This window comes from Protopterus annectens, chromosome 8.part1 (genome assembly GCF_019279795.1).
Source record: "Protopterus annectens isolate FY-2018-M chromosome 8.part1, PAN1.0, whole genome shotgun sequence".
Lineage (NCBI taxonomy): Eukaryota > Metazoa > Chordata > Ceratodontiformes > Protopteridae > Protopterus > Protopterus annectens.
In genome coordinates, this window is record NC_056742.1 from 112353860 (window position 1) to 112380778 (window position 26919).

The window sequence follows — 26919 nt, forward strand, 5'->3', positions numbered from 1 at the left end:
TCTTTTATTTTTACATTGCACTGCTTACATTTCTTTAAACTAAAGAAGAAGAAAGAGAGAAGGGGGGGGGGAATACAGCAGCACGTATTTACATAAGTATCCCCATTACACTTAAAAATAACCGAGAAAACTTTATACCATGCAAAGAATTCATGCAAACTTTTAAATAGTACAATTAAGAAAAAAGGTTTGTTTTACTTAGTTAACTTTCTACCTCCACTTCCCCCCTCCTGACTGTTTTTCCGAACATTAATGATATGAAGTAGGGCATGTGCTTTAGAGTCCCCTACAAGTCCAGGAAAGTCCAATATATCCAGATTTTCTTGTTCTGTCATGTTTCACCAGATTGTTTAATGACGTCTTGGAAAGTCAGTGGATGCCTGAGAAGTGGGGAAAGTGTTTTGGTATCTATCTTTAAGAATAAGAGTGATGTGCAGAGCTGTAGTAACTACAGAGGGATACAGTTGATCAGTCACAGCTTGAAGTTATGGGAAAGAATAGTGGAAGCTAAGTTAAGAAGGGAGGTGATGATTAGTGATCAGCAGTATGGTTTCATGCCAGGAAAGAGCACTACAGATGCAATGTTTGCTCCAAGTGTGTTGATGAAGAAATATAGAGAAGGTGTTGCATTGTGTCTTTGTGGACTTAGAAAGCATATGACAGGGTGCCAAGAGAGGAGTTATGGTATTGTATGAGGAAGTCAGGAGAGGCAGAGAAGTATGTAAGAGTGGTACAGGATATGTGAGAGGGTAGTGTAACATTGGTGAGGTCTGCGGTGGGAATGCCGGATGTGTTTAAGGTGGAGGTGGGATTACATCAAGGATCAGCTCTGACCCCTTTCTTATTTGCACTGGTGATGGACAGGTTGACGGACGTGATCAGACAGGAGGCCCCATGGTTATGATGTTTGCAGATGACATTGTGATCTGTAGTAAGAGTAGGGACCAGGTTGAGGAGACCCTGGAGAGGTGGAGATGTGCTCTAGAGAGGAGAAGAATGAAGGTCAGTAGGACTAAGACAAAATATGTGTGTGTGAATGTGAGGGAGGATAGGGGAATGGTGAGGATGCAGGGAGTAGAGTTGGTGAAGGTGAATGAGTTTAAGTACTTGGGATCAACAATTCAGAGTAGTGGTGAGTGTGGAAGAGAGGTGAAGAAGAAAGTACAGGCAAGGTGGAATGGATGGAGAAGTGTCAGGAGTGATTTGTGACAGACTGGTACCAGTAAGAGTGAAAGGGAATGTCTACAAGAGTGTAGTGAGACCAGCTATGTTATATGGATTGGAGACGGTGGCATTGACCTATATTGGGAAAAGGATGCTAAGGATGGAGCTGCCAGGTAAGAGGAAAAGAGGAAGACCTAAGGTTAGGTTTATGGATGTTGTGAGAGAGGACATGCAGGTGGTTGTTGTGACAGAGCAAGATGCAGAGGACAGGAAGAAATATGGGTCGCCACAGCGGATCATCTGTTTCTAACGGGAACAGCCGAAAGAGAAGAAGAATCCCCCATTTGTCAATTTTGAAGTTCGACCTCATGTAAACGAAAGCTTACAATCCCAAACACTCAGAACAGCGATTCCCCAACCCCCCCAGGGGGAAAAAAATCACTGTTCCACAAAAAATAAAAATAAAAACTTCAAAACATTACATGGGTGGGGGCTTCACACCCCCACCCCAATGTGGGGGGCTGTGCCCCCACACCCCCTACTTAAATATACCAACTCGGAGATCGTACTACAGTGACGAAAATGGCAAAGTAACGGAGGCATCCAAGCGATTTCTTTCTTAGGGAAAGAAATCGCTTGTATGCCGTTTCGCTATTTTGCTGTTTCATGGTTTCAAGTTCGATCAAGACTCATTCGAAGGATTGTGTCTTCGATTATATAATAGGAACCTGTTTTATTCCTGTTCATCTACATCTCCCAGATCCTGTCTCTGCTTCATTTCCAACATAATATTGATTTTTGTCGACTCTTGTACAGTTTTCCTTCTCTCAAGCATTCTTCATTGAAACATTGGAAAAGATTTTACTGGCACAGTCTCTCTGTGGTCTTTATTACCAGAAGAATAAGAAGCAGAATCTCATTCTGTTTAAACAGCTGCCTTTTTGTTGGATGAACTTTTGCATTTCTTCATTAGCATGTACTTCATCAAAAAATGAATTTGTCCCCTCTAGGGAAAATATTTTGAAGATAGCTGGATACAGCAGTTTGACTCTCACACCTTCTTCTCGACATTCCCTGAATAGTTGAATAAATTTACTCCTCTTCTGCCTGGTTTACAGTGAGTAGTTATTCACCACAAACACTCCGCTGTCTCCCACTTTTAGTACTTTGTCCTTCTGCCACAGTTTTGTCAGAATCAACTCCTTCTGCTGGTAAGATTGCATATTTACTATTAAAGGTCGCGGTTGCTTTCTCATAGCCAGGTTTGGAACGCACACACACAATGTGCCTCAATTAACAGTTCTTTTTGTGGAATACCAGTCCGGTTGCTTATTTGTGCTTTAAAAAAATTAATATAGTCTGTTCCTTCCAGCTTCTCTGGTACAGCAGAAATTTTCAGGTTTTCAATACGTGCTCTGTCCTCTAATTCTATTATTTTTATGTATAATTAAAATATAATTCTATTACTTTTTGAAATGTCTCTTCTTGTGCAGACTCCTATTTAGCCAGCCTTTTCTGCATTTTGACCTCTTGAGTTTTGCGGTTTTATCACCTAATCTTAATATCTGTTTAAAACTTTTTCCATTTTCCAGCCTTTTATTGTTTGAGTTGATATATTCCGTCAGTGTTTCATTTATTTTAATCAGGTCTGCATGCAATTGCTTTATACTTTCCTTTAGGATACTGGAAGTCATGTCTGGGGTCAGTGTTTCTTTATCATCTTTTGTAGCTAATTTTTTTTCAGATCTTTTATAATTCTTTTCTTCCTGGCATCCAGGCAGTGCACTTACTAGACAGTTACTGAAATTTACCCAGAAATTTAGGTCCACTGGCTTTCTGTGCTAAGTTTCTGCTTTCACATTGGGAGAGCCAAAATTAGGCTGCTGTTCAATGTGCAACCATCTTGGACCAGTGTTGGTATTTTTTTCAGTTAGCTCAAAACATCTTCAGAAAATAGCTAAAACTAGCTAAATATTTAGCCTAAAGTGACAAGCTTTAAAGAGCTAATATAGTAACTGTTGTAGTGGTGATTGTATGCCAACTGGCATGCTGAGTTTTATTCAAGGTTTTTTTTCTGTTCAGTGTCACACTGTCACCATTGTTGTCCGTACTAGTGATCTTATGGCTTTTGCTTTCGAGCATGGAGTTGTAAATTGTTTCTGTTCAGAGCTTTATCTTCAGAAAGTTGTTAGTTTTGGCTGTCACTTTTTCCTGAGAGTACAGAGGCAGTGTGAATGCTATAAACATTTTTGAAGTTATTGAAGCTTCATCAGGCACAGGTTTATGTTTTAGAGAAATATGCTGCTAGCTGTTTATGAGCAGTTTTTTTGCATCTAGAACCTGCTTTTCCTGACTGTTTCAACTTTTTGTCCTTTTTGTAGTCTGAGACTGCTGAATATCTTCCTTTTTGGGGAACTAGACAGTTGAGTGTCCCATTAAGGAGTAATAATATTGGCCAATTGGGCATGGATCAATCTGTTGGTCTCCTGGATCTTTCAGTCGTCAGTCAGTGTTTTATCTTGCATATTTGGCAGGATCTTTTTGTTTTTCAGTTATGGAGTGAGATATCAGTGTTAACTTAACGGTTCTGTTTTCTACATCTGCTGTTTAACTCATTCAAACTGTATTATTGTGGAGTGCTGCTGTAGCCAGGCTGTGCTGCTGAATTTGCATCCTTGGCTGTAAATTTGGATTGAGAAGTTAGATATTCTTGACTTGGCTATTTCTGTTTCACTGTGGTTGACCTTTGGAATCTGAAAGACTGGCATACTGTTGGCATGACTGTATTCTGTTTGTCTTTTGATTATGAATGTTGTGGACTTTTTTATTCTTTTGGTGAAAAATATTTGAGCCAGGATTGGGCCTTTTGCTTTTCTTTGGTCTGAAGAGTGGAATGTTGCTTTTTGGGTATCTGTTTTTGAATCCCTATCAGTTGATCGAGATTTTAGAAACTCAAAATCCATATGGTCAAGACCATATGATCGAGGTTTTAAAAACTCAAACCTTTTTGAAAAGAGATCACGGTACAGCACGGATCGGGACATTCCCTTTTGTTCACCTTAGTGCAATCTCGGAGCTGATTTGCAAGGAGTGTGGGGGGAGCAGATGGACTTTCCCCTGCAGAAATGTAAAAAAAAAATGGGTTTTTATGTTCGTTTTTGGAAACTCGATCATATGGTCTCTTCTGTATGAATATCAAGTTTCTGAAAACTCGATCATCTGACATAGATCCCTGTTTTTAAGCTGCTTTAAAGTGCAGTCCTTTTATGTTGGGTCAGAACATTGTTTTTCCATCTAGCTTATGATTGTTTTGGGAGAATAGTTTGTTGTTAAAATGCCTATGTATTCCCTGGGCTGCAACCTGAGCGTGAGCTATTTTGCTTGCCCAGAATTAATCCATTTAGTAGCAGAGACCTTTATCCAGTATTTCCTGGCTGTACATGGTTGAAGCGTAACTATTGATGGAGTTCAGCTGTCTCTTAAGATCACTAGACTTTCCTATTTATGGCTGATTAGTCCTACTGTTTTTACACCCTAAAGTATATTAGATAAATCATGTAGTCTTTTTTGTATTTGAGATTGTCATATTTCTGTAGTAGTATTTGAGGAGTAAGTAGGTCTTTATTGCCTCCTTTGGACTTGGCAGGTGGCTTCACTTGTATCTCTGATGGCTTTCTCTTATTCCAAAACCCTTTTTGGCGCATTGCTTATGGAGCCATTTGTCTCCTATAAATGCAAGAGGTTTGAGAGGGTGAGGAGCCTTTGGGCAGGGGTTAAAATGGGCTTTTCTATCACTTATCCTGACTGTGTAGCATTTTTTGTGTGATATTTTTTTTCTTCCTGTAGAACTTGGGTTTCTCACTGTAGCATGTACTTTGCCATTGTAGCATGCACTCTGCAAGTATTTTACTTATTTTCTTCCTGTAAAGCTCAGGTGTCTCACTGTAGCATTCACCTCTACTGAATCTACTGCTGCCTCAGTTGTGGTTTATCTATCCACCTTAATTGGTCTTTTCCCTTTCCCACCTGCTAAATTATCCCCTTCTGCCTCTCCTTACTTACGTACTTGACCTTCTCTTTCTCATACGCACATTCTTATACTGATCCTCTTATTTCAAGCCTCTCCCTCTACGCCCAACTAACCTAATAGCTCCTGTTTCTCTTATATCTAATCTCTCTAGTACAGTCACTAAACTCAACTTATGTTTTTCTCCCCTACAGCTTACCCAGCCTTGAATCCCTGACCCCAGGGTGTTTATCCTCTAAACCACTCAGATTCACCATCTCTGCCATAAAGACTGATGGAACACAACAAAGCTATACCTACTGAGCTTAGCGTGCTGCTTCCCAAGTCCAACAAGTGTATGTGAAGTATCTAGTATTGTATCTGTACTGTTTGTACTTGTACCCTTGTGCAGTGCCCCTTGCGCTACCCTAGCAGCCTGCTGCGGTCTTCTTTCCCCCTGTAACCCCAACTTTTTCTCCTCTTGCTTTCTTTACTACAACTACTATATTTGACACTAGATGGCAGTATTACCTTGCCGGTTTTTAGTCCTTTCCTCCACATAGCACTACCAGTGTTCTACACTAAGCCTTTCTGTGATTTCTCTCCATACCTGGCTCTTGGCTCTAAATAAGCCCTTAGCTGCCTCTCAGTATACTCTTACCTGGCTTGTATGCTCACTGCCTACTCCGTAGTCCACTGATTGTCTTTGGTAGGCAACATCCTCTCCTTGGCTCATCCTGCTCCATTCACCCTGCGGGCTCACTCCGCTCCCCTACCCTGCCCCCATATCCCACCCACCACCAGCACCTCTGCTCTTATACTTACTAGACCACACCCCCTTCCTGCATTAACCAATTAACCTACCTTTCCCTCCAAAATTACTTTTACTCCTTCCAATCCAAACCTTACATCTACTCCACCCCCTCACACTCCATTACAACCACACCTTATCCTTTCACAGCACCTTCCCAGTTTAACTGACCCCTACTTCCTCCACATATATACACCACGCCTAGCAAACCAGTGTCAGCCCTATCTCCAATACTCATTCTTATCCCTTTATTCTACTTTTACCATCTTACATACCTCTATACACCAATCATACTCCCTCTTTTCACTCAACCATATCATATTCTTCTCAGCACACACACTCTCCTATCTCCATCTCCCCTAGCCTCTACTCTCTCAGTAACATTATGCTCTTCACCTATAAACTCCTACCCTACCACAAAACCACTACTCCAGACTACAAGTGCCCTTTCTCATCTCCCTATATAACACTGAAACCATACTCTAAACAACCTGAATATCTCTTCACCCTCATTCTCCATTCTACCTCTATCCTAACATCTGGGGACATACACCCAAACCCAGATCCTTCTCCTTCACGTATCTCTTTTCCCCCATCCCCTCCTCCTCACTCAGCTAGTAGATCCCTCTACTTCACAGCATTGAACACTCAAAGCATATGCAATAAAATCCCTAACCTCCATGCCTGGCTTCTCCATAACAAACCTGACAGTCTTTCCATCTCTGAAACTTGGCTAACACCACACATAAAAAACTCTGAATTAACTCCACCCGAGTACTGTATTATCAGAAATGACAGAGCACATAAGAAAGGAGGTGGTGTAGCCATTCTCTACTCCTCATCCCTCTCAGTGATCCCTTACTCTAAACCTGTCCCCAGATTTGCCAGTGCTGAATTACTTCCATCTCTCCTTCAAATAAACAAACACAAGTTCATCTGTATAGCCACCCTTTATATCCCTCCTGGAGATAATATATCAGTCCTAGAGGGCATTCTCTCCTGGCTCTCAACCAATATCACTAATGAAACTATAATCCTGGGGGATGTTAATACCAACTGGGACACAATACAATCTCCTACCAACTCTCTAAATATAAATCTTTTTAACTTCACTCAACTGATCACCTCCATAACCAGACCTTCCAAAGACTTCTCATGTGGCAGTACCCTAGATTGGATCCTAGTTTCCCACCACCATTACTTCTCCAATAGTGGCACCCTTTCAGACTCTCTAGGTGATCACCTTCCCACCCTCCTACAACATTCTCACACATGCACCTCTTCTCAGTACCTAAAAAAATGTAACCCCAATGCATTCTCCGATGCACTAAAAAATATTAACTGGAACCCACTCAAAACACTACCCCTGGAAAATGCTGTCACCCACTTCAACGAAATCTTCTTAAACCTGCTAGACTTCTTCTCTCCCTGGAAAATAAAATGCACTAAAAGTAACTCTGTCCCTTGGATAACTAAGAATACCCTAGCCACCATGCGTCTTCATGAAAAAGCTTGGAAACACTACCATAAAACAAAAACAACTACTTCCTTCAATGAATGCAAAACACTTCTAAACAAAGTAAAACAACTTATAAACTCAGACCGCAAAGCCTATTTTTCCACTCTTCAAACCCACCATAACAACAACCCAAAAAATTCTGGGATGGAATCTCCTCTCATCTTAACCCAGGCAAAAAAGAAAACCCTTGCCCTGACCTAAATGCCCCAGACTCAGATCTAGCTACTCAATTCAACACATTCTTGAATCTATTTCCAAACTAACATCATCCTTCACAGACAATCATGTTCCCCCACAACAACCTCATCACATCCCCTCTTCTTCCATCATCTCTAGCTCCCAGCGTGCACCCTTCTCCCTGAACCCCATTCCCACCTCTACCATAAAAAAACTTCTTCAAAAATTGAAACCTTGCTCTAATGCTCATGATTGAAATACCATCCTCCTTCCTCAAGATAGCTGCAGAAGCCATTGCTTTCCTCAAGATAGCTGCAGAAGCCATTGCTTTCCTCATCTGCATCTTGATAAATCGATCTATTTCAGAAAGCCAGGTCCCCCAGCTCTGGAAAAAGGCCTATATCATTCCACTACATAAAGGTGGTAACAATAATGAAATCTTTAACTTCCGTCCCATCGCTATCCTATCCCCTATTTCAAATCTTCTTGAAAAGTGCATCCACCTTCAACTCTTACCCTAGCTAATAAATAATCTTCTTACTCCATCCCAACATGGATTCTGACCAGGCCATAGCACCACCACCGCTCTCCTCTCTTTCCTAGAAACCATAAACAAAGCCCGTGACACTGGTCATATTGTATCCACCTTCCTCCTGGACCTCTCTAAAGCCTTCAACACTATCTCCCATAAACTTCTCCTTACTAACCTCTCTAAGCTGAATCTTTCCCACTCCACTATTACCTGGTTCACCAGCTACCTATCAAATAGGCAACAAGCAGTTAAGTGGAAATTAGCTACTTCACCATTCCTAAACACCTCCACAGTTGTGCCCCAAGGCTCTATTCTAGGACCGCTATTATTCAGTATCTTCATTAATGACTTTCACCATGCTATCCCTCATGCTAACTTCATCCAATATGCTGATGATTCGACAATTATCTGTTCTGCGACTTCCACCTCACCCTAGTAAAACTAACCCAAGATGCCTTCTCCTCTACAGAACAATGGATGCTAGATAACCACCTAGCACTAAACACATCCAAGTCCAAACTAATGATATTCTCACCCTCTAAAAGCATTACCCTATACAAAAACTCTTTCTCTATCACCAGCCAAAGTAACACTCTTCTAGAAACGGTCCCCACTGCCAAATTGCTAGGAATCCATCATCGATGACCAACTGAAGTTCAACAACCATATTCAAGTAAATATTAAAAAAACGCACCAGAAACTAGGTATGCTCTATCGCCACAACCATTTAATCTCTCCCTCCACCGGACTCATTCTTGCCAATACATTCCTCATCCCTTCCCTCCTGTATGGTGCCTCTATCTTTACAAATCTGCAATCATCCCTCAAATCTAAGCTCTCCTCCTGTTACTATAAAATCTCAAAATTTGCAGCAGGTCATCGATCCAATTCCCATCACTGCACCTCCCTCCACCAACTGAACTGGCTTGAACTCCCCAATTATCTCACTTATATTCAACTTATCCAGGCTCACAAAATTATTTTTTGCCCCTCTTTGTCCCTCCCTTGCCTCTACCTTCAAAATGCATCATCCAAACAGATGCCTTCGATCTAACTTCCAAAACTTAATCGAGCTATATAAACCTGCCCACCCTCCGGGCAACGTCTTCTGTCCTTCTGCTTAGCACGTCACTGGAATTCTGTCCCACCTGTTATCCGTACCACTAATAGTCTCTCTCTTTAAAGCTCTTCTTCACTCACACCTAATTTCACAATGGGAATGCTCTTGCTCTCATCCTACATAACATCTTACTATAATATTCCCACTACCTACCTTATCTACTAATAGCTCCCTTCCTACATAACATCCTAATCTACTAATAGCTCCCTTCCTACATAACATCCTAATACCTAAACATATCTTCTAACAAGCTCCTTCAGCCTATAATCTTCAGATGTAATTTGCATTCTTATTTTTTGATTATAATTGAAAGTATCACAGGCTAATTTATTGTAACTTATTACCATGAATTCTCTTTCTGATGTCTGATAATTGTTTTTTTTTAATTTGTAAAAGTTATCTAATTCTGAAACGTTTTGTACTTCTAATGTAATGGAGCTTTTCTCCCCAGGACTCCATTGAAAATGGGTTCCTTATGGCCCAATGGACTATCCTGGTAAACAAACTGCAAATAAAATAAATAAAAATAAAAAAAAATTTTGAGCCTAGGATGGGGGGTGGGGGACGCTCATTGCTTTGTGGGTGTACTTTGGGAGTTGAATTGTCATCCTCAGCTGAGAGACCGGTCCCCTTAATTTGCTTTTTAGGCCTGTCTTGTGCAATCTTTAACTGGTTTGCCTTTTACTTGTTGGAGCAGTATTAGCGAGTGATGTCTGATTTGAATGCCTTAGGACCTTGTCAACTGACTTACAGAGAGCCTCGAGATTCAGTGTTGGTGCCATTGTTGTTCACATTGTGTATACTGTCACTTGAGCCATTAGTGGGAGAAATATTTTGTCTGAGACGTAAGCAGATGATATTTGGCTTATACCTCTGATTTGTTTTCCTGTGGAAACATTTTGAACCTTTCACTCCTTTGAAGCTTGGATTCTATCCTTGATTGGATGGCTCGAGATTGTCTTAAGCTTAACTCATATGATCAAAACCATCAGTGTATACCACTCTTTATAAACCTAACATTCCATTGCTGTATCTTTTAATTTCTTAATGTAAAAAGTCATTTAGAATTTGTTTTCTGTATTATATGGACGGCGCAGTGGTGTAGTGGTTAGAGCTGTCTGCTCATAGCAAGAAGTTCTCTGGTTCAATTCTCGGTTGGGGTGCCATCTATGTGGAGTCTGCATATCCTCCCTGTGTTCGTGTGAGTTTCCTCTGGGTGCTCCAGTTTCCTCCCACATTCCAAAGACATGCAGTCGGTGGATTGGACACACTAAATTGGCCCTAGGTGTGAGTGTGTGCTTGCAAGTGTGTGATGCACCCTCTGAGGAAGGTTGGGCCTCAGGCTAACAATCCAACCCCGTAAAACCCGTACTTGCTACAGAAACAAAGAATGCAGGAGGGCACTCGTTGCTTGATGTGATGTATGCAGGGAAACAAATCCAGGATTAACAGTATAGTCATGGCTGTTAATGAAAGGCTGACACTAAGGACTAGATGTAGGCAATAGCCAGCACATCTTATTTCCATATGAAAAATACTGTTTTACCTTACTTTGACCAGTGCAATATTTTCTGCATTGGATTGAAGGATGGTGAACTGTCTCACATATAAAGAGCTCAATAACCCATTGGTTAATGGGCATTCCAAACATGTCTTACTAGTCTTTGCTCTAGGACCTGTATTTGGCTGCCTGTTGTAGCCAGATGTCCATTTAAGAGTGTTAATCTTGCCTGTCAATCCCTGCAAGACCTGTGTGTTGAGAAATGTGTTAAAGTCTTTTGTTCAGGTTAAGCTTCTCAGGACATCTGGTGATTGATTCCCACCATGATACACTGTGTCACTGCTGTTAAGTCAACATACCTTTATTCCTGAGACTTCCCTTCCACTTAATGTTATGGAAGGTTACTACATTTGTTATCGTTAGTCATTGGGCACTTATGCACTGTCGATAATTTTTATGTGGGTATGTGTCCAGCATACCAGCCAAATTCCTTAAGACCCTGGGAAGGATGTTTCTGTGCTGTATCTTTACCTTATGGCAGACAAATCCTTCTCTACTCCCTCCCTCTTTATCTTGGTGCCTGTTTCGTACTGTGCTGTCCCCCCTCCTAGGATGGCATCATCCCCTTGCTTTTGTTTAAAACTGATGCAGAGCATTCACTCAGTACTTCTGCTTTTTCATAGGTGCATCAGTAGCTACTAGGCATGTTTGAATGGATTACTGCTATTGTTTCACAGTTTTTTTTGCAGCTGTGCTTTGTGGGGCATCCATTTTCCACTATGGTGCTGTGCCCCTATTTTTGGATGCTTCATTTGACCTTAGGTTGGAAAGTGATCCTGCCTTAATGTACAGATGCAGTGTTGTTCTGGTTTGCATTACTAGACTTTACTAGCTGCAGATTTTATGGCTATTAAATCGTAATATATTTTGCCTTTTTATAGTGAACGGCTGTTGAAGTTGCATTACAAGTTTTAACTATGGTTTAATGTTCATAGGTTCATAGGTTCATACTAGGCTATCTGCCCAAGGGCATTTATAAGCCTAGCCCATAGTTATTTGGCTTTCGCCACCCCTTTAGTTTGAATAAAACTATGCCTATTATTTTGCTGTGCCTCTGTCAAGCAGTGACACTGAAGTAATCCCTGGGGTATATCTGCGATCCCCCATCTTGCTGGACCTTACTGAGTGTTCAACTGTTAATGTCTGGCCATAACACAAAGGCAGAAATACCATCCAAATTAAAGATTACATCAGTCAGAGGCATGGTAGGCATGCCTGTACCTCATTTTGTTAAGTTGCAGGTTTTATTTCTATATGTCATTGGGGCCAACTGTTTGCCTTCAGGCAGTTTGAGAATGGCATAAATAGCCTTTGCAGGAGGCTGTGCATTTTTTAACAGTTATAGAGCTTGCACTCACTGTAGGTATCTGGGATATTTGAGATCTAGCTATGGTCTTGTATCTCTGCCATGTTTCTGTTGCAGGACAAAACATGGCACTGATGGCTATGCTGTGATTCTGTGTTGTCCCCCCACAGAGCTGTCTTAGTGAAGTTTGTCTTCCTGTAGCTTGTCCATTATAAAGTACTTGAGCACAGGTTATATCGAGAACAAACCCAAAATTATATGTGGCTTGCTTTGGAGTACTGAGCAGACATTTAATATGGAATTTGGGCTTGGTAACAACTCTTGCAGTGATGATGTCCCATGAATTTTCTTTTTTACATCAGCGTAAGTCATGATCTGAAGTAGGAGATTCATTTGTCTGCAACCTGTGGGTTATGGATCCGATATCGGATCCGAACCGGCATGGTTTTCCAGCTATGGATCCGAGCTCTCAGCTCCTCCCCTCACCCATAATGCCCTGCTCTCCCTACATGACCTCAGATCTAGTTTGCCGCGCTGGTGACCAGACTGGATTTTAGAGCTCTTCAGCCAAGTGTTTATTCTTATCTTTACTAGTGTTAAAAATCAAAATTTTAGTCAGTTTTGTGTGAAAGTGTTAGGTTCCCTATCCTTAAAGTTTAAAATTTAGAGTTTTTAATAACTTTTTATAACTTTTATTTATCCCTCCCCTCGCTGGTGCGTAGTGTGTGTTTGGGCCTGTGTTTTTCTTTTGGCTAGTTAGCACTTATTATATTAAAAAAAAAAAAAAAAGAACCTTAGTATGCCTGAAGCCCCTAAGGCTTTCTTTTCGAAGTGCTCCGAGTGTGGCCATAAGCTTTCTCCTGCTGATGGCCACACTCGGTGCGTTCGATGCCTTGGGGTTGAACACCTCACTTCTGGATGTTCCATTTGTGCAGGGTTCAACCCCAGGGCATTGAAGGAGCGGAGGTCGAAGCTGGTCCTGGCGGGACTTTTGCCCCCGGACACGGCTTCGGCTACCGCTCCTTCAGGGGGTACCGTGTCTATGGTTCCCTCCTCTCCTGCTCCCCCTCCTCCACCTGGGACTCAACCTCCCTCTAGTGGTTTGGAGGAGAGGGAAGCAAGAAAAAAGGACCGGAGAGAGAAGCACCATAAGCGGCGGGCCGAGACCTCTGTTTCGGCCCGCCTGCCAGCGGCTTCTCCTCCGGCCTCCTGTCTACGGTTCTCCCTCCTCGGCTCCGGTCTCCAGTGTGCTTCTCACCGGGACCTGAGGAGGAGGAGACCCGATCTCCGTCGAGGCTATCGAGGAGGCACTCAAGGCCTACCTCGGTAGCCTCGTCGAGATCCACATATAGTTTATCTGACGCTGATCTGGACTGGATGATGAGAAGGTTCATCCAGGCCCAGATGCAGATGGGAGTGCTCCTGCCTCCCCCCCCTCTGGGGGGGAGCTCGACCCCTTTTTTCAAACCTATAGCTCCTTCTCCGACCCACTACCCGGGTTCGGAGCGATTGCAGCTGAGCAGCTTCGGAGCCGGGGGGGTGGGTCGGCGCCGATAGTACTAGGTACTTCGGATCCGACCCTGCCCTCGAGTGCTTCGGATCCGACCTCTCTGAGCCTGAATCCGAGCTTCGGATCTGGGGGGATCAGTGTTCCTTCGGCGCCGTCTGTGTCGGAGCGCATTGCCCCCTCGGATCCGAATGCCTCGGGGCCGGCTCCGATCCACTCTTCGGATCCGAGGGGGAGCCGATTATCGGATCCTTTGGTCGAGGTTGGCTCCCCCTCGGCTTTTGATGTAGTGGAGAGGGCCCTGTTGAGGGTTTCCGGACCCCCGGCACTTGCTTCGGCTCCTTCCCGCGCTCCATCTGCACTGGGCCAGGCTTCCACCATCCGGCCACTGGGACAGCTCGCTCCATTGCCCCAAGTTGTTCCATTGGAACAGGACACCGCTTGCGAGGGGTCCTCGGACAGCCCCCCTGAGGATGCACCTCGCAAGCATACGTGTAAAAGGAGGCACATAGACTCCCCCGAGTCTCTCACAGAAGACACGGATTTGGAGGAAGGGGAAGGCTCCCCAAGATCACCCCCCGAGGATGTCTCCTTTGGAGACATCATGGAAATGCTTCGCATAAGGGGGGGGGTCTGCCCCCAAGTCTTCCTTGGACGAGTCCGTGTTCTTGGAGGCATTTGAAGCGGGCCCGTCTACCTCTTGGGTGTCCCCTCCTGCCGACCCCCTGTTGGACCTAATTACCACCAGGGCGTGGAAGGAACCGGACACAGTGGAGCCAATCCCCAAAAGGCCAGACCGCATCCTTAGTCCCCAGGCAGACCGTGCCCACTGGAGCAAGGGGCCTCCGGTAGATGCCATGTTGACAGCGGCAGCCACCAAGAGGGAACTCGCCCAGGAGAGTCCCTCAGTCCATCCCCCGAGCAAGGAGTCTCGGATGATGGACCGCTTGGGGAAGCGAATGTTTAGTTGAGCGACCTTTTCAGTGAGGGCGCTCAACTACTTGGCACATGTGATTAGGATGCAGCGCGATCTTATCAAGGAATACGCTGCATCCCCCCCAGAGTCCATGTCGGAGGAGGACAAACTGTTGCACTCCACCCGTATGGCCACTCTCAGGTCCGTGACTAATACCTCTATGCGGTTACTGTCCCATGCTATGGAGGGAGCCGCTAGAGCCGCAGGGGTAGGCCTAGTTACTAGACGACAGGCCTGGCTCCGCCATTGCGATTTCACGGAGCCCTTCAAGGCGTCATTCGCGACGCCCCTTGATGGTTCTGCCCTTTTTGGCAAAACTGTTCGCGATACTTTGACCCAGAGCGAGAAGGACGGGAAGACGCTGTCTGCCGTCGGAATCCGCTTCTCTGTGCCCCAGAGGTCCTATTCTAGGAACCAAAAGGGCCAAGAAGATGTGGTTCCAGAAGTCGCAGCAGCCCCAACCCGCTCTGGACAACCAGTCCTTCCGTGGAAGAGGAGGACAGGGAGGACGCCGCCCTAGGGGCAGAGGGGCTCCCAGGAACTTCGGGTCCAGAGAACCTTTCTCTGAACGGCCCGCGCAGCAGCCCTGAAGGGTTGCCCGGCTGCTCCACTCTGGAGGCAGTCGGGGGGCGTTTCTCGGAGCACCTAGCGGCATGGGAGTCCATAACATCAGACCGCTGGGTCCTCCACATCATATCCAGAGGATACCTCATTCCATTTCATCACACCCCAAAATTAAAGTCCCTCCCCGACGTTCCACCCGGTCAGTGGGAGGCCGCTTTGGCAGAAATTGGCCATCTGCTGAAGAAAAGAGCCATCCAGCCCGTCCCCCCAGACCTGATTGGATCAGGATTCTACTCCAGGTTCTTTTTAGTGCCAAAAAAGACGGGGGACCTAACACCAATTTTAGACCTGTCACTCTTAAACCTGGCAGTTCCCAAGGAGAAGTTCCGAATGGTTACCTTGCAGTCCATTCTCCCCCTTCTGGGAGAAAATCACTGGATGTGCTCTATAGACCTCAAGGATGCGTACTACCACATTCTAATGGACAGACGCTCCAGGAGGTTTCTTCGCTTCCGGCTGGGAGCCAGTCACTACCAATTCAGAGTCCTTCCCTTTGGTCTCACTACAGCCCCCAGGGTGTTCACCAAAGTATTAGCAGTGGTAGCGGCCCACCTGAGGCTTCAGGGGGTACAGGTCTTCCCATACCTGGACGACTGGCTCCTTACCGCCCCAACAAGGCATCTACTGTTATTGGCGCGAGACTCCTTTCTCCATCTAGCTCCCTGCCTGGGCATCACGATAAATGCAAAAAAATCCAACCTAGCCCCTACGCAGTTCATAGATTTTATAGGTGCCAGGTTAGACACGAGACAGTTAAGAGCCTTCCTCACTGCGGACAGAGTTCAGAATCTACAGCTCCAGGTGCGGGCCATCCTCCACTCCAGCTCAGTTCAGGCGGAATTGGTCCTGAGGGCTCTAGGGTCCATGGCAGCAGCGATAGCTCTTCTACCTCTCTACCTCTCGCCAGGCTCAATATGCGAGTCCTTCAATGGACATTCCTAGTTCAGTGGTCTTATCTTGCTCTTCCTATGCATCATCCCATTGCGATCAGCAAGGCTTGCAAGCGGTCCCTCTTGTGGTGGCTCCACTCCCAAGATCTCCACAGAGGCCGCCCCTTTTGTGCTTCTCCCCCTCTCGCCACGGTGACCACGGATGCCTCCCACCTCGGGTGGGGGGGCATTTTGCAGGCCGGACGGTCCAAGGCACGTGGAACGATTCAGAGACCTTACTGCATATCAATGTTCTAGAGATGAGAGCAGTGCTCTTAGCGTTGCAAGCACTACAGGCCTCTCTTCCCTTGGGAACTATTGCGATTCAGTTGGACAACATGTCTGTCGTCTGGTACATCAACAAACAGGGGGGAACCAGGTCTTACCCTCTTTGTCGAGAAGCCATGAGAGTGTGGGAATGGGCAATCCCCACCAACCGCTTTCTCATCGCAACGCATATTCCGGGTCGGTCCAACATCCTTGAGAACAAGCTCAGTCACACCATTCTCTCCCCTTACGAGTGGTCTCTCAATGCTCAAGTAGCGAAACGCATCTTAGCACGGTGGGGAACTCCTTGTTGCGATCTTTTTGTATCTCCCTCAAATACCAAGTGCGACAGTTGTTTCGCTCTAATCCCTCCTCCTGGAGATACCCCAAGAGACGCTCTGGTGCATGCTTGGCCCCCCGGTCTTCTTTACGCTTACCTTCCTTTGCCTCTGATGCTCCAAGTTCTTCAGAAAGCTTCTCGGTTGGGGTGCAGAATGATTCTCATTGCCCCATTCTGGCCTCGACAGATCTGGTTCCCTTTCCTAAGGTCTCACTCAGTGAATCCACCTTGGATTCTAGATCCCATTCCGGATCTGATATCTCACCCGTCCCATCTATCAACCCCGAATCTGGACAACCTGAAGCTAACTGCTTGGCTGCTCCAGTTCTACTCCTGATCAGGACTCCCGGTATTTCGTCTCCCGTTAAGGCCATCCTGGTAGCGGCTCATAAACCATCTACCAGGAAAGTTTATCGCAGCAAGTGGAAACTGTTCTCCATTTGGGCGGAGCGGCAAGGTCTAGACCCCTTCACAGTTCCCCTTCCTCTGGTCCTTGACTTCCTAACCACTCTTTTTAATGATGGTGCCAGCAGTTCCACGGTCAAAGTACAACTTGCGGCAATTTCTCACTATCATATTGGTTATGACTCCAGTCCACTGATGTCTGCCAAATTGTGTAAAATCTTCCTGAAAGGTACTTTTCTTCTTAGACCCCCTTTAAAGCAAGCGGTTCCTCCATGGAACCTTTCTTTGGTTCTTCAGGCCTTGACCGCTCCCCCCTTCGAACCTGCGGCCACGGTAGATCTGAAATTTTTATCTCTCAAGACGGCCTTTTTAGTAGCCATTACTTCGGCCAAGAGAGTTTCGGAACTTCAAGCCTTGTCCATCAAGCCTCCTTACTTGGTCTTTCATTCGGACCGTGTATACCTCAGGACCAACCCGTCCTTTCTTCCTAAGGTAGCTTCAGAAGCAAATATTAATCAATCCATTAACCTCCCTGTTTTCTTTCCTAAATATCAAAACAAAGGTGAATACAAGCTACATTCCTTAGATGTTCACAGGCAGCTTCGTTTTTATCTGAACAGGACAGCGGGTCATAGGCAATCCGACCAGTTGTTTATTTCCTTTGCTAAATTCAATTTGGGTAAACCAATTTCCAAAGTCTCCTTATCACGCTGGATTTCGCAATGCATCTTATTGGCTTATCAAGCTTCTGGGAGGCCCGCACCGGAGGGAGTACATGCCCATTCAACCCGGTCAGTTTCTACCTCAGCGGCCTTTAAAGCTAGGATTCCTCTGGATGATATTTGTTCAGCAGCCACTTGGGCTTCATCCCATACCTTTATTTCCCACTACAAGTTGGATATTACATTTAGAGGTAGAGCATCCTTTGGCTTCGCGGTGCTCCGGAATATCCTTCCATGACGGCCGCCCAAGATTCAGGTAGCTGGGGACTCTGTCCCACAGGTTGCAGACAAATGAATCTCCTACTTCAGATTTAGAAGTTATGTACTTACCATAACGTTCCATCTGAGTAGGTGTATTCATTTGTCTGCAACCATCCCGCCCTCCTATCCCCCTGGCCTTGTCAGTTTCCTGCATAGTACGTGTTACCCTTTCTAGGGTATGTTGATTGATGGTAAACTCGATCTGAGGTCATGTAGGGAGAGCAGGGCATTATGGGTGAGGTGAGGAGCTGAGAGTTCGGATCCATAGCTGGAAAACCATGCCGGTTCGGATCCGATATCGGATCCATAACCCACAGGTTGCAGACAAATGAATACACCTACTCAGATGGAACGTTATGGTAAGTACATAACTTCTAATTAGGCTGGGGATGATTGTCAGCTTTCATTGTTCAGCAGTAGAAATGCCAAGGTTGCAGCTACAATCCTTTGACTATCCTGGTTGCAGGAGCAAACTGTGGTTGCCTCTTCATTTACTGATATTGTGAGGATGTTCGTTTAGGAGTTAGGTGGCTTTTTGTCTCATTGATATTGATGGGTAAGTCTGAGTGACTTTAACGTTAGAATAGAGGTGCAGTCTGTGGTGCTTGTAAAAGAATTTCTGTGAATTAAAAAATTTGAGTTTGCTCATTTTGTTACTTTTCTTATCCACAGATATGGACCTGAATTGCACTTAGTGACACAGTTGGTTGTTACATTCATTGATCTTGTGGTAGAAGTTGTCACTTAGTTGGATCATGCCTTGTTCATTTTGTTGTTAACTTATCCTGAATGATATCCTAGGTGACATCCCTGACTACTCCAGTGGTTTAAGGAGCCTTAGCTTGGTGATTCTGGACTGGCTGTCCGTAGGAGCTTAGTGTTGATGGTTGTGATGAGACCGTCAAGGCCAATAATAGAACATTAACTGCTTATTTTGATACCCTAGTACTAAGGTGTGAGTGCATGTGTGTCCTGTTTATTTTGTGCCATGTGAGACATGGTATGATCTTGAGTTTTATGGACTGAGGAGGACTGGTCAAAGGATAAAGACCTGATCACATCACATTGTCTTGCTAGAAGAATGTATCAGTATCTTGGAAGGAAGTTGCTTTACACAAAGTGGGTAAAGACCCTTCATGTCTGGCTTCATATAGATCCATGTTAATTTTAAACCATAATTATAAAGTGTTTATTTGTAATAGTAGCTAAAGGAATGACAGAGATGTTGGGAAAGTTGATGGGTACTAATAGTTGTGGTTTTGTTGAGGTGGGGGGGGGGGGCAAACATTTGACAGCATTGATAGAACAGTGATGATCAGTTGGGAAAGCATAGTAAGAAGATGCAGCTATATTTCCTGGGTCTTGATGCAGAAAAAGCCTTCGATAGTCAGGTTTTATGAGTAGGGCAATGGCAGTGTTTGCATTCCCTGACAGATTAATAGCCTTAACAAGGAATATACGAAGGTTGGTACGCATGAAGGTGGGAAGGTTCCTCTCTGATAAGCTGTAACAGAGGAACCAGGTAGTATATCATCTTTCTCCACTGTTTGTTTTATATTTAGAGCTGTTGACAAAGAAAATGCATGATTTACAAATTTAGAGATACAACTGGTATGGTATTCAAGAAAAAAAATAGCTTAATTTGCATATGATATTCTTTTGTACTTGATAAATCCAAAAATAGGACATTTTGGTGTTGTGGAACATTTGTAAGACCGTTGAGTCCTTTTTGAGTTGTAAAATAAATGGAAGCTAAAACAAAGATTACAGTGGTAAACTGTGTAGCCATGCATAATTTGGTTTAGCAGTACCCTAGGGCTAGCCATCCAGCGGTGTGAACATTGGGTTGAGATTCACTGTTGATGTGATCTCCACCCTGACCTGAAGTGCAAAAAATTGGGGAAAAAGTGGTTGAGGATGGATGATGAGTAGAGACATGATGACATTAAGTGTAGGGATTAAAAAATGATTTTATTTCAGCTAAAGATCTGTGAGGAAGAAGGAGAGACTAGAAGTTATGGAAATGCATAGTAATCTACAGGCAGTGACAACTTTTTTAGTGTACCTAGTCTTGCAAATAAGTCAGGCATATTTTTTTCAACCAAAATAATTTTTTTTAACAAGCAACAGTTTTATAATTATCACATATGACACAGGCAATTATACATTTATATAAATGAAAACAAATCTTGACATAATTTTAGTTGCAGACATTATACATTGCTTATCTTCCAGTCATTCATTCAGACATAACATAGTTTGTTCAAATCCTGCCTTCTTTTAAACCTCGTTCCTCTTCTGTATGTATTATTCCTACAGTTCCCTTTTTTCTGTATTATTCCTACAGTTCCCTTTTTTCTGTATAATTTGCTCATGGCCCTTTCCAAACATCCCAATTCCAGTTGTTTTGTCTTCTGTTACTATATTCACTACTGCTAATACAGTCAGTTTAGACTTTGATTGACATTTTCAAGTAATTGCTTTTTTGGCAGCCACCGTAATTAGGCTCTGCAAGGCCTTACTGTGTCTAGGCAATTCATCATAGTTTAAAAAAAAAAAAAAAATTATTTCCTTAGTTCATAACACTCGCAGAAAATATGTTCCCAATTACCTCTTTCTTCCCCATCATACCTCCAAGATTTGCTCTCTACCGGAGGAAAAATTCTTTGGAGTTAACTTGGGGTATAAAAATACTTATGTAAGCACTTCCAAGCAAAGATCCTAAGTCTTCTAGACTTTGTTCCATATTTGGGAGACATTCATATACATATATTCACCATTGTTTTTTTGAATTGCTTATCTAGTATTTCTTTCCAGTCCTTTCTAACCTCCTCTGACTGATTCTTATAGTTGTAATACAGTGTTTTGTATGCGCTACTAATTATTCCTTTTTTAACAGCAGCTTTTGTTCTAGATTCTACTAAATACTCTACCAGTGCTGGTCTTTCGCTTAGAATTTCCCCCATGTTTTTCTCTTTGCCTATACTCTGACATAAATCCTTGCTAGGGAAGGTAATCTGCAGCCTGCAGTCCAGATAAATTATTGGCCCCAAGAATAAGCTAGTTTAGTTGAATACTGCCTAAGCCTTCTAGGTCAAGGGCTAAGAAACCTGAGACATTAGTTCACACAGCAAAACTCCCGTCTTCACCCTTCAAATCCATAACCAGTGCATGTACCTCTGAGTCTGAAGGATGCAGATGTCAAGCCCTCATGGACCACTGAGACTACATCTAAACACAGCAGTGTTTTTGTAATAGGTGACTTTATTCTCGGGCATACAGATGCCATGCTCAACAGGCTGAATAAGAATGGAGTGACATTTTTGATGTCTTTCTGGAGCCAGGATCAGCGACATAAGGGCTCTTGTATCCCTCTATCCTGACAGTTATTGTGACCTGTTAGTGGTCTGTGTGTGTGTGTGTGTGTGTGTGGGGGGGGGGTGAATGACCTTACACACACTGTACATAGAAGGGTCTGTGGACCTATATGATCGAGCTTTTGCAATGCACGTCTGTGACAGACAACACGCTGGTTTTGAGAGGTATTTTGCCATCACACAGAATGATGCTGAGAATCCTCTTTGCTAAGCATTGTCTGCAGCTCCCACCAAGACTTTCTCATATGGCTGAAGTCTTTGATACCACCATATCACTTTCTTTAGGCAGTTTGTCTGATGAACATTCCAACCTAGTTAATTTGGAACATGCAAATGTGGCTCTGCCTAGTGCCAGGAGTCCTAAAAAATGACTGAACCTGAGGCTCTCCTGCAACTTGAAAACATTCATATATACTTAGTTATTTTCTCCCGTGTTTTACTAGGTCTGAGCCCCAAGACCTGTTTCACCTTAATGGAGTCCTTCTGATTGTCTTGTTTGAGGCTTTGAGGCACCTGACCATTTCCCATCCTTCCTACACTCTTCTAGCAAACCTCCACTGTTGTGCTCTTTTCATACTTTGTTCTTCCCATCTGGCTGGAGGTCCCTCGCTGCCCATTTTTCTGCTGTAATTCTTGGCATGTTGACTCCTAATGGCCACATCTGACTCTCTTCACTTATTACTGCCTACACTTGTTCATTTGCATTGGCTTCCATTCCCTTATCCCTTTTTTTTTTTTTTTTCTCATTTTGTCTGTTCACCATAATGTGTTCCACACAAGTTGCCACTACTCATCTTGACAATGTTTGCCAATGTTCTTTTGTCCTCTGCACCATCCCACCTTTTTCTCATCCCAGTCTGTGTACTGGCCTGTTGACTGCTCCTCTCCAGTCCCATTGTCCTCTGTCTTTATGTAGCAATTCATTTTTAAGCACCTTACTTTGTCTTTCTACCGTCTTACTGACTAGTAAGAATGTTGTCAGTGTGGTGAATACTTAATAAGGTATTATGACGAGGCCTAAAACCATGTTGCTCATGATACACAGAGTCTTATTATGTTAAGTACCTCACTGTTTGTTGGACACGGATTTTTCAAGATTTTTGATAAGAGTGGAAGTATTGAGATCCATAATTGTGATATATGGTCCTACTGTGTCCTTTCTGAAGTAGAATCCTTGTGGCATATTTTCTGGATGCTGTAAATAAATCCACTAGGTTTAATATTCAAATCAGTGGGTTAATTAAGGGGGGGATACAGTACTTTTTGTTGTGTCTTTCGGCTTTTCCTGGTTAGGGGTCACCACAGCAGAACTCCAGTCCGCTAATGATTGGCAGTAGATTTTTATGTGCCGAGTTGCTAGCTCTGACGCACACCCTTCAATGAAGGTACACCCATTCACGCATGTCTCCACACACAAGACGCTTTAGCTGAGAATCGAACAGGACAACATCTTACTGTAAGGCGACAACGCCACCGCAGCACCACCACCGCAGTGGATACAGTACTTACATTACTTCTGGTTCTGGTCTTCCATGAGCTGGTAATTTTTTCCCATGTAGGTCCGGTGTTGTACTCCTGCAATTTGAAAGTAAAACTCTGGTACAGGTTCTGAGAAAAATGGGGCGAATCTGCTAAAGGGGAGGGTGTCAGTTTTAGTCTGAGCATTGGAGCAAGTGGAGATGAACATGGTAAAAAGGCATGTCTGTAAAAGAGCATATTCTACTGTGAGAGAAGAAGACTGTAGGTGGCAGGAGCCAGTCTCTGCAGGATGAAGTAAAGAATGTGTCATAATGTCGTAAAACATGTGTAATGTGCAGTTAATGATTAAGAAGAGGGCCACTGTTTATTGCATCATTAAAGAGACTTTGTCATGTTCCATAAAGTTTCAAAAAATCATTTATTTTCATTGTCTTGCAGGATTCGATAAGTATTTCCAAAACAGCAGTAACACTCCAGACTCAAAGAGATCAGATGGTGAGTTCTAGGTCTCTCTAAATATACATATATGGACTTGTGCCAAGAGTGTACTCCTTGGTCCCTTTTTCATTTTGGAGCCGTGCACCTTTTGCATTGATGTAGTCCCATATATAGTCAGTAGCTGGTTTGCACTGCTTTCTGTGTTTGTTTTTGCTTTTTGTAATACTGTAATATGCCTTTTCTCCCTACCTGCTGACCTCCAATTCCATTCCTGTCTCTCCTCATTCATTCTCCATCACACACCGAAGAGGGAAAAGAATCTCCACTAATTAATTTTCCACTGGCATGTGCAGATACCAAAAGTCTTTGTGCATTTTCTTCAGGAAGTCACAAAGGGCATTTGCATTATAAACTGGCAGCTGCTGGGCTGGCAGTGTCTCGATAACAGCTGCCAGAACACAAATGCTTTCAGTCATGTCTGACTAATGGTCTTGCATGTCCCTGTCATGGCATGCATGCTGGTCTCAAACAGATGCAGCCAGCCTTTGCTGGGTGTCGGTACAGCAGCAGCAGCAGGCCTTGCGTCCCTCTTCCCCCAGGATCAGTGAGTCTGTCACTTCCACCCTCCTTAACCAGTTACTTCAGTGTCCAGTTCATTGAGTGATGTTGGTTCATGTGACTCATAGTCTGGGCTTTAGACTCAAGTGCCACAGAGTCGTCCACTTCTTGGAACATTTTGATATTGCTGTTTTAGTTCTGTAGTGCTGCATTCTGAGAAGCATGTTTGTCTTGTATGAAAAAAGATGCTGAAGATAAATGTTTTTATTTATATATATATATATATATAAAATATATTTTTTTATGAGACACTTTGCCTTTGCTGTCTTTTGACCATTGTCTGCCTCCTGGCTAATCAAGCCATCACTTGAGCAAGATTTCACACAGAAGGGCCATCACCTAGACAGTCGTCAGTAGTGGTTTGCATTTCCTTTTCTGTGTTCTCTCTGACCCTACCAGACATGCATTTGGGTAGGTGCAGTGGTCCATCCACAGAGGGCATTCTCACTACTGCAAAGGGCATTCCCTCCGGGTAGTCCTGTTCCTCCTCTTACAGCGCAAGTGGTGGTTTTTTTCTGATTCCATCAGGGAGATCACACTACCTAGTTTGTCCAGCTAGTGAATGGAACCCCTCCCACCCTTTGGGAGAGGTGAGTGGATCACACATCTTCATTCCTTCCCCTCCATGCATGGCAACTCCAGTGACAGGGAATCTAATCCACCCAGGTTGGTTGATCACAGTCAGTGTTCCCCCCTCTGTGCAGTGGAGGCTGGGTAAATAAAGGTTTTGATATTCTAATATGTGCTGTGCCCTTATCTAAGAAATGTAGGAAAATATGCAAAACAGAGAGCTTAGTTGTTTGTAGCCTTCTTGGTGCCTTTGTTTTGTGATATGTGCATATGTACATGATTTTATGTATTTTCTTTTTGTACAGTTTGTAAAAATTGCTTCACTGAGATGTTAAATGAAATGCCATGGTACTTCCGAGACATGATTATTTTTCAGTCATGTAAATTAATGGTTTGAAAGACCTTTTCATCCAGAACGTGGGCCACAGTTAGCACAAAAAGGAACATAAGCAAAATAGAGTAGTAGTATTTATATGCTTGCAGAGCATAATGTAATTTGCATAGGCATATGTTTTTTAGGTTTAGATGAGAACATCTAATTTACTGATGTTTAACACAATGACAGCATATCAGAAAAATATGCATAGTTTTGGTGTTGGGAGCACACCATAAATTTCTAATTTCAGTTGCATTAGATGTTAGTAGTTTAACCTACATGCTTAAAACACTTTCACTTTGCTTACTTAGACAGATTAGACTGCATGTATTTAAAGCCCAGATAGAATGAGGAAGTGTTAGTTTTACATTTGATGACCAAGAGTTTAGAGATGCTGTGGAAGCAAACTTCTGTAGGGCAGATTCTCCTTTGGAGTCGGCAGCTATATTATCCTAGAGCAGGCATCAGATCTTTCCCCTGTCTGATGCCTTGGCCCCATTTTCCTTGTCCCAGAGGGTCCAAGGGACAGAGACTCTCCTTTGGTAGAAATTAGGTAGTCTGATTAGCCTTCCTTGCACTCTGGTGAGGCTCTCTCATTGGTTCTAGGGTGAAGTTCAAAAAGAAGTATCTGGACTCCTGTACAAAGTCCACAGTCCCTTCATTGATGTAGAAGGGAATGCTTCCATAGTCATTACCACATGGCAGTTACAAATTTGGGGAGATTTTAGGGTTAATGTGTCGGGGGATGCACAGCCTACTGACCCAGTGGCCTCAGAATAGATACTGCCAGAGGCTTCCTGCTCCATCCACCACTTGACTGATTCCCCTTCCAACTGCATGGTTTTGTTTGTCACACAAGAAACTTTGCAAGAAACAGATGTAGTAACACCTGTCCTTAGACCAAGCAAGGTCTTCTGCCCTCATAAGGATGAGTGGAGTAAGGCTGCCATAGCTGACCCGTAGCTGCTGTCATAAAAAATATCCTTCAAAAGAAAGCGCAAAGATCTACCGCCCTGGTAAGTGGTCTTGAGAGATGGACTACTTTGGTGAGCACATATACATATTTTGCATATAACTTGTTTTCAGTGTGACTTGACAGAATAATACCAACAGCCTTTCCTTCAGAAGGGTCTCACAGAAACGGATAACTGGTGCCAGAGCCATGGCCTAAAGTTAAATACCAAAAAATGCATAGTCATACCCTTCGGGAAAAACAAGGTTACCCCTAGCTACCAAATAGGTGGCAATCCACTGAGCACAGAAGAAGTTATCAGGGACCTGGGGACCCAGGTTGATAGTAGTCTGTCATTCGACACCCATGTAGCTAAAGTAGTTAGGAAGACCTTCTACATTGCCCACCTTATCATGAAGGGATTCTCATCTAGATCAAGGAGGTCATAGTCTCCTATACTCATCACTCATCAGACCAATGATTGAGTACAATGCCCCATTCGAATGTATCTGACCCGACACTTGCAGCAGCTGGAGAGGCCACAAAAGTTCCTCACCAAAAGGATAAAGGGTCTCAAACATCTGTCCTATGCTGCCCGACTGAAAGAACTCCAGCTCTATTCAGTCGCCACCGCTTGCTCAGAGGTGACCTTTGCCTAACATACAAGGCCATGTCAAACCCAGATTTGATGAATATGCTTCACCTCAAAAATCTAGATCCGTCAGAGCCACAAGGGCGGAGACTTAAACCTCGACACAGCTATTAATAGGACGTGCTGGAGGGATAGATTCATCACCCAAAGACTCCCTATGCTGTGGAATAAAATCCCGGTATATGTGAGGCAGAGCACCTCGCTGGCCTTGTTCAAGAGAAATCTTGACC

At 43.8% G+C, this 26919-nt stretch overlaps 1 protein-coding gene across 1 annotated transcript in view; it reads left to right on the forward strand.

Moving 5' to 3' along the window:
- LOC122810226 (AFG3-like protein 1) overlaps positions 1-26919 on the forward strand; it is a 1103851-nt gene that overhangs the window by 88156 nt on the left and 988776 nt on the right. Inside the window, exon 3 of the mRNA XM_044081735.1 lies at positions 23522-23578. Within this exon, the coding sequence (XP_043937670.1) occupies positions 23522-23578 (57 nt within the window). The remainder of the gene's footprint in view (positions 1-23521; positions 23579-26919) is intronic.